Source organism: Dendrobates tinctorius, unplaced genomic scaffold (assembly GCF_039654945.1).
Source record: "Dendrobates tinctorius isolate UK_male_01 unplaced genomic scaffold, ASM3965494v1 ptg000154l, whole genome shotgun sequence".
Lineage (NCBI taxonomy): Eukaryota > Metazoa > Chordata > Amphibia > Anura > Dendrobatidae > Dendrobates > Dendrobates tinctorius.
The window spans coordinates 19,341,140-19,353,905 of NW_027361821.1; the positions used below are offsets into that span (position 1 = coordinate 19,341,140).

The 12,766-nt window shown below is 49.0% G+C and overlaps 1 protein-coding gene across 1 annotated transcript in view; it reads right to left on the reverse strand.

Moving 5' to 3' along the window:
• Positions 1 to 12,766, reverse strand: part of GUCY2F (guanylate cyclase 2F, retinal) — a 173,165-nt gene that overhangs the window by 43,205 nt on the left and 117,194 nt on the right. Inside the window, exons 15-16 of the mRNA XM_073547535.1 lie at positions 5,558 to 5,656; positions 5,184 to 5,278 (exon numbers count right to left, since the gene is read on the reverse strand). Coding sequence (XP_073403636.1) covers positions 5,184 to 5,278; positions 5,558 to 5,656 — 194 coding nt within the window. The remainder of the gene's footprint in view (positions 1 to 5,183; positions 5,279 to 5,557; positions 5,657 to 12,766) is intronic.

Sequence of the window (12,766 nt, forward strand, 5' to 3'; positions counted from 1 at the left end):
ATGTCAATCTATGCGGCCATTCACATGTTCATTATTTTTCACGGATCTCTCAGTCCACTGAAAAATGCGGAAATGTCTGATTTTGATTCAAGGATCAGATCAAAATCGATAATTTAAGTCAATGGGTGCATGCAAAATCGGACTGCACTTGGATGACATCTGAAATGAAAAGGTGGAGAAACTTTTTTTTTCTAACTTGTGCATGTATGAGAAAAACGAATGACACTTGGACCACACTGATAAAAATAAAAAAATCAGTTGTTTTTTCTCGTACATGAGTAAAACGGACATCTGAATGGGACCTTAGTTTATGAAGGCTAGCAGCAATGATGTCTCCTATGGAGAGAAAATGATTCCTTCACTTCTTGCTCTGTAAAGAACACAGATGCAGCAGCATGGAGGACATTATGTAATGCCGGCGTCCCTGCACTCTTCTCCCCTCCCTCGGCTGGAACACCATCGCACTCGCTGCTGCAGCCACCATCCCACACTTCCTCCTCCTTCGGCTGTTGTCTGGTGTTTGTGCACGACTTGCAGATCCCCAGGCACTGTGCTTAGGGTGTGTGCCTTCCTTCCTTCTTAATGGGACAGTGCGCACAGTCCTAAAGTGTCCCCAGCCAATGGCTGGGAGACACTTATTATTTAAGGCATCTCCACCTCAATTGAGGTGCCTGATCAACGTGTAAAGTCAGTTTTCTGTACACTTGCTAAATGTCAGGTCCACAGTACCCACCAATCAGTTTACCTGTCCTGTACCTGTCTGCCCGTACTTGTCTTGTGTGCCTGTATTCTAGCCGTGCCCACCAGCATCAGCCTGCAGGTATGTCAGACCTGCCCGCCAGCACCTGCCTGCCTGTATATCAACCATGATCGTCTGCACCAGCCTGCCTATATATATCAGCTGTGCATGTACATCGGCCGTGTCCGCCAGCATCTGTCTTCCTGTATATCAGCCGTGCCCACAGCACTTGCCTGCCTGTATATCAGCCTGTTAGTTTGTACCAGCCTGCCTGTATATCAGCTGTGCCCGAATGCACCAGCTTGCATGTACATCAGCCGTGTTCGAAAGCACCTGCCTGCCTGTATATCAGCCGTGCCCGCCATCACCTTCCTGCCTTTATATCAGCTGTGCCCCAGCCTCCATGTACATCAGCCATGTGCGCCAGCACCTGCCTGCCTGTACGTGAGCTGTGACAGTCTGTATACCAGCTGTGATAGTCTGTATACCAGCCAGACCTGTCTACACCTGCCGTGTCTCCCAGTATTACTGTCATGCTTCTCAAGTCTTGGCCATCTAGTCTTAGCCGTTCCATCTTCCTGCTCCTTTGGGGGTCAGTTGCCGTGGGTCCGAGGTCTGTCCTGGAATAGTACCTGGTGTCCATCTGGAGCCAAGTTTAACACCACCATCAGGGGCTCTGGTGGAAAGTCAGATGTTTGCTTAGACACACCCCTCCAGGCTCTCCTCGGATCATTGTGCAGTGATTCCACCACCCCCGTTACAATTTGCTCAGGCCATGGAATCCGCTGGCTCTCAAGCTTTCTCTATCTCATACCTGTACTAGGATGTTTCCTGATAGAAAGACCAGCAAGATCAAATCTTCTACCTGCGGACAGTCCCCACCACCTGGATATGCTGACATCTGCAGCTGTGCCCGCAACTCCCCAAGCTAAGACAACCTCGGCCATGACCCATCAATCCTCCAGCTATACTCCTGGTTCCAAAGCTTTTCTTTCAGCTCCTCCACATTAGGGCGGTGACCCTACCCTATGTCGGTGATTCATCAATCAATGCATGCTGCACTTTGGCTCAGTCTGAAGGGAACTGATGGCTATGATCATGTCCCATCTCACTAGCGAGGCTCTGGCTTGGCTCAATTCCCTTAAGGAGCAAAGGGATCCTCTTGTCTCCAACCTTCAAACTTTGTTAGAAGCCTTCTGCAAGGTTTTTGATGAGCCTGGCCCTGTTTACTCCACAGCCTCCCATTCTCTCAGGTTGCATCAAGGTAACAACACAGTGTGTCAGTACGCTGTCCACTTCCTGTCCCTGTCAGCCAAACTCGCCTGGAAAAATGAGTTGCTGGTGGCCGCCTTCTGGGAGGATCTTTCTGGAAGAATTAAGGATGAGTTGGCTGGTCGTGTTATTCCCACCTTACTGGATGACCTGGTATCCCTAGCTAACCAAATCTACATCAGGTTTCTGGAGCACTCCAAGGATGTGACCCATGAAAGAAGAGTTTTGCGCTTGGCTCCTAACTTTCAAAGGGCGATCAAGCTGCAGACCTCAACTTTGACATCTGCCTCTGAGTCCATGCAGATCAACCAGGTGAAGCTGGCCATGCACTGTCAGGAAGACCGTCACACCAAAGGGAGGTGTTTTTATTCCGTCAGAACCCCTTTCTTGACGCCTCCTCTTCTTCACTCCCGCAAGAAATCTCTCCATGAGGAGAGGAGCAAGGATGTTCTCCCTGTGCTCCCATGACCAAACCCTTTCCAATCCACAAGAATATGTAAAGAGGCTGGGAGTTTGTAGGCTACAGGATTTATCGGTTTGAGAACCTCGAACTGGCAAATGAAGTGAGGACCCAATTTATAACAAGGGTAGCTTGAGATGAACATACTTTGAAGACATCCAAACCTTTGTCCACAGGATGAAACAGAGGCGGGTCCAGACGTCTTTTGTCTGCGTGTCACGATTTTCCCCTCCCCCTGGCAGGGACTCAGACTCACTCACCGCGCAGGCCCTCTTCCCACACTTCCTCCTTCTTCAGTTGATGCCCCGGGTCTGCGCATGGCTCAAAGATCTCATGGGCACTGTGCTTAGGGCATGCAAGCTTCATTCTCCTTAAAGGGACAGCGCACGTGGAGGTCCTAAAGTGTCCCCAGCCAATGGCTTTCTTGCCTGAAATGGAAATAACTGCTTCTAAATACTGGCCACCAGAGGTTGGGCTATTAATTAGCCAATCTGATCTGTGTTACTTTATTAGTGTAAATCTACAACTGCGGAAATAGTGTAGTTCACTAATCTGCTTCCATGACTCTCATTTATTTCCATTCATTTCTATGAAGTTGCACAAAGAGTATAGCGCAGCTGCTATCATAGCTCTCTCTCTGGTGGCAGGAACTTGAAGTAGTTATTTCCATCTTGACCATGAAAGGCAGAGATTGGGAATAACTCATTAAAGTTCACACAGCTAACATTGTCAAAGCACTAATAATTGGGGTGTATTCACACATGTTGATTTCATTGCCTTATTTTGGCTTAATTTTCACAGTAACGTTGGGAAAAAAAATCACACCCTTTGGGTTCAGATGTTGAATTACTAACTCCTAATTAACCACATATAAATCAAAGTTAGATTAAAATTATCATATGCATATGAGATATGCAAACTACACCTAACATATGCAGAAAAACAATGCACTTGAAATCAGAGACACTAAAATTAGTAGGAGGGAATGAATACTCTAGACAAAAACCTCTTATATAAAAATGTAAAGTCCTCCGCAGAAAACAACAGTACACGAGATGTTTGTACATTTATTATTATGTGCTCTATGTTTTTGAGGCAGCTGTTCTTGGCTTTATATGTTGAACTTTGTGTTACACTTATGAAGAGACAAGTGTATTTTTCTGAACAAGATACAAATAAACAGCAGATATTCTCCTAAGTATGAAGCAATCTGTGTACAACAGAGAAACCATAATCTTACAGAAAATTGAGATTACTAAAACTATAAAAATACTAAGAAATAATTGTGCCTCATCAAAAATGACAGATATTCACACTTATGCCTTGATGAAGTTTCATGGTCAATTTAGAAATTTCTAAATACAATTAATTAATAGATAAATACAATAAAAATTTCCTTTCTTGGCTGAGTACCCCATGTGTTGTCCCAATTCATGTCTATACAGTGGACAAGGCCTTGATGAATTGGAAAACACAGCAATTTTTCATTTTCCTTCACACATTGCAGTAGCTATCACTTTATTTTTCACATGAGATCTTGTTTTTTGCAAGACGAGCTATGATTTTTATTGGTACCATTTTTGGGGTCCATATGATTTACTGACTTATTTTTTTAGTACCGTAATTTGTTTGTGATGTGACCAAAAACAACAATTCTGCCATTTTGATTTGTCTTACATTTCGATGTTTACCATATTGGCTAAATATTGTTATATTTTGTTATTTCACACAATTATTAAGTATAAAGTATGCTCATTTTTTTAAATGTTGTATTTGCATGACAGCACAACGGAAGTGATTTAAACTTTCATTATATACTGTATATATATTATTTTTTTTATGTTTTTATTAGTTTTCTGGGACCCAAACCTATGATTAATTGATTTCCTGTAAAATCAAATACAACATTGTGGTATAGCAGACTTTCGTATAATTACTGGACTCCTATGAAGACCAGCCACATTTCCTGAGCTCCAAAATGCGGCTGTCATGATTGACTGTGGCATCTACAAAGTTAAACTGTTGCAGTCTGAGATACAGTAGCTCAGATCACAGCAGTTTATCTCCCATATATATTAGACTAATCTCAGGCTTGGACTGGCTCACAGGAGAACAGGAGAATCCTCCAGTGGGCCCCTGTACAAGAGTGGGCCATCACCCTCTTATATGAGCAGTACTAGGCACAATATCCTTGAATCACTATGCACTGAAAAAGGGGGTATCTTATTAATTTATCAATCTACCCAGCTCATTGTTATAGAAATTTGTGATGGAGGATAATGTCACACTTGCATGCATGTGCGGAGGTGGTTACTGATGGGCGCTTGGCACCGCTGTCCGACAGTATCCACGTGTACTCCTTCGAGATAATTTTACTGTCGGAACATGTTACTATGGAACAACTTTTCGGAAGCATTTTGAGCTGACTAAACAAAGCGGGTGATTATTTGTTCCCTTCCAGAGTTCATTGTATGGACACTCAGATATTGTGATGATCACAGGGACCCTTTTCCTAAAACAATACCCAGTTTGTTCAGGTAATGCACAGTGATGTGGGTGTCCAGTCTACTCTCCACAGATATGTCAAGGATATTAGCTGGTTAATTCCTAGAAATTTCTCTAGAACTGACCTTAGCTTGTAATTGGAACAAATAACTTCTGTGACATCTAACGGAGAACACTGTGTATAATCCAGATAAACACGCCACTTACCTTCAGCTCTGTCCTTCCTCTCAATTCCAGAATATAGCCCTCATTTAACAATCTGAGGGTTTTGACAGTACTTTGGTTGACATGGATCCGATAGGCTGTAAAGAAATACAAGCATTAACTCACTGGAGAAAATAAAAAGAAAATATACGGTATCTGTTTCCTGTTAGTATAAACCAGTATTTAATCGCAATTTTATTGCTCTCTTTATTTGACTTAAAGGCAAACAGATATACAAAGCAATATTTCGAGATCTAATCATTCTTTATGTCCCTCCAATTCAGCTACACAAACGTAGAGAATTTTCTGCTAGCTTCACATGATGGCTTTATTTTTATCAATCATGATTTTTTCTCATCAGTGTTCCTTTTACTCACGTAACCCTGTTGATTCCATGCGGGAGGCAGTATTTACTGTGTCTCCAAAGAGACAGTACCTTGGCATTGTTAGGCCCACGACACCCGCAACCACAGGCCCTAGAAAAAAAGGAAATTAATTTCTCCTTAATAAATTATAGGCAACTCAAAATTATATTTTGCAAAAAATATAGTTTTATTTTATTGTGCATTTATCGTCATATAACGATACATATTGCCTTGAAACAGTATCTGTAACCTATGAACTTTTCCATATTTTTTCACATTACACCCACAAGCTTAAATGCATTTTCTTGGGATTTTTGTTATATACCAACACCAAGTACTAAGTATTTGTAAAGTGTAAAGGAAAGGATGCATGGTTTTCTAATTATTTTCAAAATATAAATCAAAGAAGTGTGACATGCATTTGTACTCAGCCTTCTGTAGTCTGATACCCGTAACTAAATTCCAGAGTGACCAATTGCCTCCAGAAGTCACACAATTAGTAAATTGAGTCCACCTGTGTGTGTAATTTATTCTCAGTACAACTACAGCTGCTCTGTGAAGGCCTCAGGGGTTTATTTGAGAACATTAGGGATCAAGCAGCATCATGAAAACTAAGGAACCCACCAGATAGGGCAGGATAAAGTTGTGTACAAGTGAAAAGCAGGGTTAGGTTGCAAAAAAAATAGCCCAAGCTCTGGCATCTCACAGAGTACTGTCCAATCCATTATTCAAAAAAGGGAGGAGTATGGCACAATTGTAAACCTACCAAGACTTGGCCACCCACCTAAGCTGACATCTCAAGCAATGAGAGCTCTAATTAGAGGAAGCAGCCAAGAGGCCCACGGTTGCTCTGGAGGAGCTGCAGAGATCCACAGCTCAGATGGAAGAATCTGTCCACAGGAAATCCTTTAGTCATGGAAGAGTGGCAAGAAGAAAGCTATTTTTGAAAGCAAGCCATAAGAAGTCCCATTTGCAGTTTGCAAAAAGCCATTGGTAGGACACAACTTGCATGTGGAAGAAGGTGCTCTCATCAGATGAGACCAAAGTAGACTTTTAGGGCTAAATGCAAAACACTGTGTGTGGCAGAAAACTTAACACTGCACATCACCCTGAAAACACCATGCCCACTGTAGCATCCGCGGCAGGGCCCGGTCGCGTGGCCTCGTCGGCAGCACCAGCTGCCACCGCCACCCATCAGCGTCCTCGCCACAGCGCGCGCTCTTACCCTGCCTCCTGCTCTGCTACTTCTCTGCACCCTCTCCTTAGGCCGCGGGCGCGCGCCAGCACTCCTTCTTCTGCCGGCGGTGGGCGGCGCTGAGGGCTGGGCGTACCTCCCACTTCCGGACCCTAAGGTATTTCAGGCGTCCTCACTGTAGAGAGGACGCCTGAGGATTGTGTGATACCTCACGCTCTGTTCTGGCCCCACTGTTTGGCTAAAGCTTCCTGTTAGCTCCCTCTCCTTCTCCCTGGCTGTCTCTGCCCTGTCCTTCCTTCTCCTCGCCCCTTCCTCCTGGTCCCTTGGGTCACGGCCCTTCCGTAGTCTGCCCTGGTGTCTCCCTTCTGGGTCCTCCTAGTCTGTAACCCTTTCGCTCCTGCGTCCACTCCTGTGCTACCCTCTAGTAGCTGCTACCTGGCTGCTTCCTCCTATATCCTGGCTCTGGTTCTCTGGATCCCCGTCCGGTGCCCTTGCCCCGCAGTACTCCGTGTCCCCGAGCCGCCCCTCCTGGTACCGGCTGTCGCGGTTCTGTCCTCTGCGGTGTTGCCCCTAACGATCCCTGTATAGGGGTCGGTCATCACCTGGCGCGCTCAACCCAGGGGCTCCAGATCCGCGACCCAGAGGGTCCACTCTCGGACTTTGTCCATCCCCTGACCGTTACAGTATCCTCAGGCCATGGACCCCACCGGTGCCGCGGCCTCCACGCAGAAGGAACTACTGTTCCTGCGCGAAAATCAGACCCGGATAATGTCCTTTATGAAGTCCATGGACACTCGGTTGTCCGCTCTGCAAACTTCAGACCCAGGGCATGCTTCCCTCCTAGTCAGCCTTCAGCAAGAGCTCGCACAGCAGCGCGATGCCCAGTCCCACATTTTGGGTTATATGGCGTCTGTCGACGACCGACTGCTGGCCCTGCAGTCCGCCGCAGCCGCCGCTACCCCACCCAGGGACGCAGTTTCGTCTCTGCCCCCTCGACTGGGGAAGTCTCCCCGCTATAGCGGAGACCCTAAGCTATGTCGGGGATTTTTAAATCAGTGCAGACTGTACTTTGAGCTCTTGCCCCAACAATACCCCACTGATCGCGCCAAGGTGGCGTTCATTGTATCCCATCTTGAGGGAGAGGCCTTGTCCTGGGTGAATCCTCTATGGGAGAGGGATGACCCCGTCGTGTCTAGTATCCAAAACTTCCTGGAGACCTTCCGCCGAGTGTTTGACGAACCCGGACGCTTAGCGTCTACTACAGTGGCCCTCTTTAACCTCCGCCAGGGGTCTCTCACGGTAGGACAGTACGCCATCCGCTTTCGGACATTATCATCGGAACTTGGATGGAATAACGAAGCACTTGTGGGTGCCTTCTGGAGAGGCCTCTCAAGTAAAATTAAGGACGAGCTTGTCGGACGGGATACCCCAACCACTCTGGAGGATCTCATATCCCTGGCTACGCGCATAGACCTGCGGTTTTTGGAGAGCGCTCGAGAATCGGTTAGGGAGCGCAGACCCTTCAGGCTGTATCAAGCGCCCATTCCGCGCTCCTCAGCTCCCTCTACTAGCGTCGCCCCCGAGCCCATGCAGGTAGATCGGGTCAGGTTAACGGAGCAGCGACGCAGGGAGAGAATGACGAACGGGCTCTGCCTGTACTGCGGTGGAGCCAACCACTTTGTGCGCACCTGTCCGGAGAGACCGGGAAACGCCTCCACCTAGGTCAGGTAAGAGAGATCTCCCTAGGTGATCATAATTCCTCTCTGCCCCTTACCCTTTCAGCTCTAATTATTTCAGGTCGGGAGCGCAGATCTGTGCGGGCGTATGTGGACTCGGGTGCGGCGGGCAATTTCATCCGGCAAGAAGAGGTGGATAAACTCCAAATTCCGGTGGTCATCTTAAAAGATCCGCGTGCTATCTCCTCCGTCGATGGAAAACCTCTGCCCGAGCTCGTCACCATGGTTACGACCGAAATATATCTGCAAATTGGAGCGCTTCATCGTGAAAGAATTGCCTTCTACGTCCTGCCTAGATTGTCCCACGCCGTCCTCCTAGGATTACCTTGGCTTCGGCTGCACGAACCAGTCGTCGACTGGCACTCTGGGGAGATCCTACGCTGGGGTCATTCCTGCCACGCACGTTGTTTGCAGTCCATCCTCCGTCCTCATCCCCTGCCTGTGCCTGCCAATCTTCCGGGCCTTCCCGCACCATACTACGCGTACGCTGACGTTTTTAGTAAAAAAGAAGCTGACTCCCTGCCTCCGCATCGGTCCTACGACTGTCCTATCAACCTGATTCCCGGAGCCACTCCGCCCAGAGGGAGAACGTATCCCTTATCCCCAGCAGAGACCCAGGCTATGTCTGAATACGTACAGGAGAACTTGGCCAAGGGGTTTATTCGAAAATCCGCGTCCCCAGCAGGCGCAGGCTTTTTCTTTGTCCGAAAGAAAGACGGATCACTCAGACCATGTATCGACTACCGGGGCTTGAACAATATCACGGTTAAGAATCGATACCCGCTCCCGCTGATCCCGGAACTATTCGACTGGCTGAGAGGGGCTCAGATCTTCACGAAGCTGGATCTGCGGGGAGCCTATAATTTGATCCGGATCCGCGCAGGGGACGAGTGGAAGACGGCCTTCAATACCCGTGACGGTCATTATGAGTATTTAGTCATGCCGTTCGGCCTCTGCAATGCTCCAGCCGTGTTCCAGGAGTTCGTTAACGAGGTGTTTCGGGATCTACTATACTCGTGCATAGTGGTGTACTTAGATGATATTCTTATCTTTTCACCCGACCTTTCCTCTCATCAGAGAAGTGTACGCATGGTCCTGCACCGTCTCCGAGAGAATCACCTCTACGCAAAAATTGAAAAGTGTCTCTTCGAACAAACCTCGCTACCCTTCTTGGGGTATATAATCACTGACTCCGGCCTAAGGATGGATCCCAAGAAACTCTCTGCGGTACTCAAGTGGCCCCGCCCTGTCGGTATAAAGGCCATCCAGCGTTTCCTCGGGTTCGCAAATTACTACCGACAGTTCGTGCCACATTTTTCCACGGTGACCAAGCCCATCGCGGCCCTGACCCGTAAAGGAACTAAACCAAACAGCTGGCCCCCCGAGGCTGAGGACGCCTTTCTGGCGCTGAAACGCGCCTTTGCCTCAGCACCAGTCTTGCATCGGCCGGTAGCCAGTAGGCCTTTTGTTGTAGAAGTGGACGCCTCTTCCACCGGAGCTGGGGCAGTTCTCTCCCAGCCGGGCTCCTCGGGTCAACTGGTTCCCTGCGGGTTCTTCTCCAGGTCCTTCTCGCCTGCGGAGTGCAATTACTCCATTGGAGACAGGGAATTGCTGGCCATTAAGATGGCTCTAGAAGAATGGCGGTACTTGCTCGAGGGGGCGGTGCATCCCTTTTCTATCTTCACGGACCACAAAAATTTGGCCTATTTGCAGTCCGCTCAGAGGCTCAATTCCAGACAGGCCAGATGGGCCTTGTATTTTTCGCGGTTTGATTTCAAGCTTCACTTCCGGCCCGGCAATAAGAACATCAAGGCGGATGCACTCTCCAGGTCCTTACAGTCGCCAGAGGAGGACGAGGGCCCATCTTATATTATCGAGCCTGCCAAAGTGATCACTGTGGCTCCTGTGAACTTTTCTACTCCTCCACCAGGCAAGACCTTCGTTCCTCGGAATAAGCGTCTGGAGGTGTTGCGCTGGGGGCATTCTTCCAAGGTCGCTGGGCACGTGGGGACCAAGAAGACCCTCTTACTTCTCGCCCGTTATTACTGGTGGGCCACCCTCCGCCAAGACGTAGTGGATTATGTTGCCTCTTGCACAACCTGTGCTCAGAACAAGGTCCCAAGGACCCTTCCCTCCGGTCTTCTCCACCCATTGCCTGTTCCGGAGGCCCCGTGGCAGCAAATTGCTATGGATTTCGTAACTGACTTGCCTCGCTCAGCTGGTTGCACCACCATCTTAGTCGTAGCGGACCGCTTCTCCAAGATGGCTCATTTTGTCCCCCTGGCCGGTTTGCCGTCAGCTCCGAAGTTGGCCGAGATCTTCATCCACCAGATCTTCAGGTTACATGGCCTCCCTCTACGGATTGTGTCGGACCGTGGGGTCCAATTTACGTCTCGCTTTTGGAGGGCCCTCTGTCGGCATATGGGAACATCCCTCGACTTCTCCTCTGCTTATCATCCACAGACCAACGGGCAAGTGGAACGGATAAATCAGGGCCTGACCACCTACCTGTGTCACTTTGCCAACGCTCATCAGGACAACTGGGTCTCACTTCTACCTTGGGCAGAATTTGCCCACAACAACCATCCCAGTGAGTCGACCACCAAATCTCCATTCTTTGTGGTCTCTGGTCGCAATCCGGGTGTTCCGCTGCCCTTTGCCGCGTCATCTGGAGTTCCCGCAGCGGATGCTCTCGCCATGGAATTTTCTGAGATTTGGAAGGAGACCAAAGACGCCCTCGTGAATGCCAATGCCCGAATCAAGAAACACGCAGACAAGAGACGGAGGGACCTTCCTCCGTACCATCCTGGCGACAAGGTATGGCTCTCGACCAAGCACATCCGCCTGAAAGTTCCTTCCTATAAGTTGAGTCCTCGTTACATCTGTCCCTTCGAGGTACTGAAACGCATCAATGACATGGCTTATAAATTGAGATTGCCGGCTTCACTCCGAGTCCCCAACGCCTTTCATGTCTCACTCCTGAAGCCTGTAGTTCTGAATCGGTTCCAACCAGCCTCCATTACTCCTCCTTCACCTATTGGATCTGATGACATCTTTGAAATAAGGGACATTTTAGCCATGAAAAGGGTCAGGGGGAGGTCCCTTTTTCTTATTGATTGGAAGGGGTTTGGCCCCGAGGAGAGGTCATGGGAGCCTCGAGAAAATATCAACGCTCCCCTAATACTAAAAAGATTTCTAGCCAATCTCAAAAAGGGGGGATGTAAAGGGGGGGTACTGTAGCATCCGCGGCAGGGCCCGGTCGCGTGGCCTCATCGGCAGCACCAGCTGCCACCGCCCTCCATCAGCGTCCTCGCCACAGCGCGCACTCTTACCCTGCCTCCTGCTCTGCTACTTCTCTGCACCCTCTCCTTAGGCCGCGGGCGTGCGCCAGCACTCCTTCTTCTGCCGGCGGTGGGCGGCGCTGAGGGCTGGGCGTACCTCCCACTTCCGGACCCTAAGGTATTTCAGGCGTCCTCACTGTAGAGAGGACGCCTGAGGATTGTGTGATACTCCATGCTCTGTTCTAGCCCCACTGTTTGGCTAAAGCTTCCTGTTAGCTCCCTCTCCTTCACCCTGGCTGTCTCTGCCCTGTCCTTCCTTCTCCTCGCCCCTTCCTCCTGGTCCCTTGGGTCACGGCCCTTCCGTAGTCCACCCTGGTGTCTCCCTTCTGGGTCCTCCTAGTCTGTAACCCTTTCGCTCCTGCACCACTCCTGTGCTACCCTCTAGTAGCTGCTACCTGGCTGCTTCCTCCTATATCCTGGCTCTGGTTCTCTGGATCCCCGTCCGGTGCCCTTGCCCCGCAGTACTCCGTGTCCCCGAGCCGCCCCTCCTGGAACCGGCTGTCGCGGTTCTGTCCTCTGCGGTGTTGCCCCTAACGATCCCTGTATAGGGGTCGGTCATCACCTGGCGCGCTCGACCCAGGGGCTCCAGATCCGCGACCCAGAGGGTCCACTCTCGGACTTTGTCCATCCCCTGACCGTTACACCCACCATCAAACGTAGTGGTGGCAGCATCATGCTGTGAAGATGCTTTTCTTCAGAAGGGTCAGGGAGATGGTGAGAGTTGATAGAAAGATGGATGAAGCTAAATACAGGGCAATCATGGAGGAAAAACTATTAGAAGCTGCAAAAGAATTGAGACTAGGGTGTAAGTTCACCTTCCAGCAGGACAAGGACCATATAAATACTGCCAGAGCTACAATGGAAAGGCTTAGATTAAGGTATATTCATTTGTGTGAATGGCCAAGTCACAGTCCAGATCTAAATCCCATTGGAAATCTGGTAAGACTTC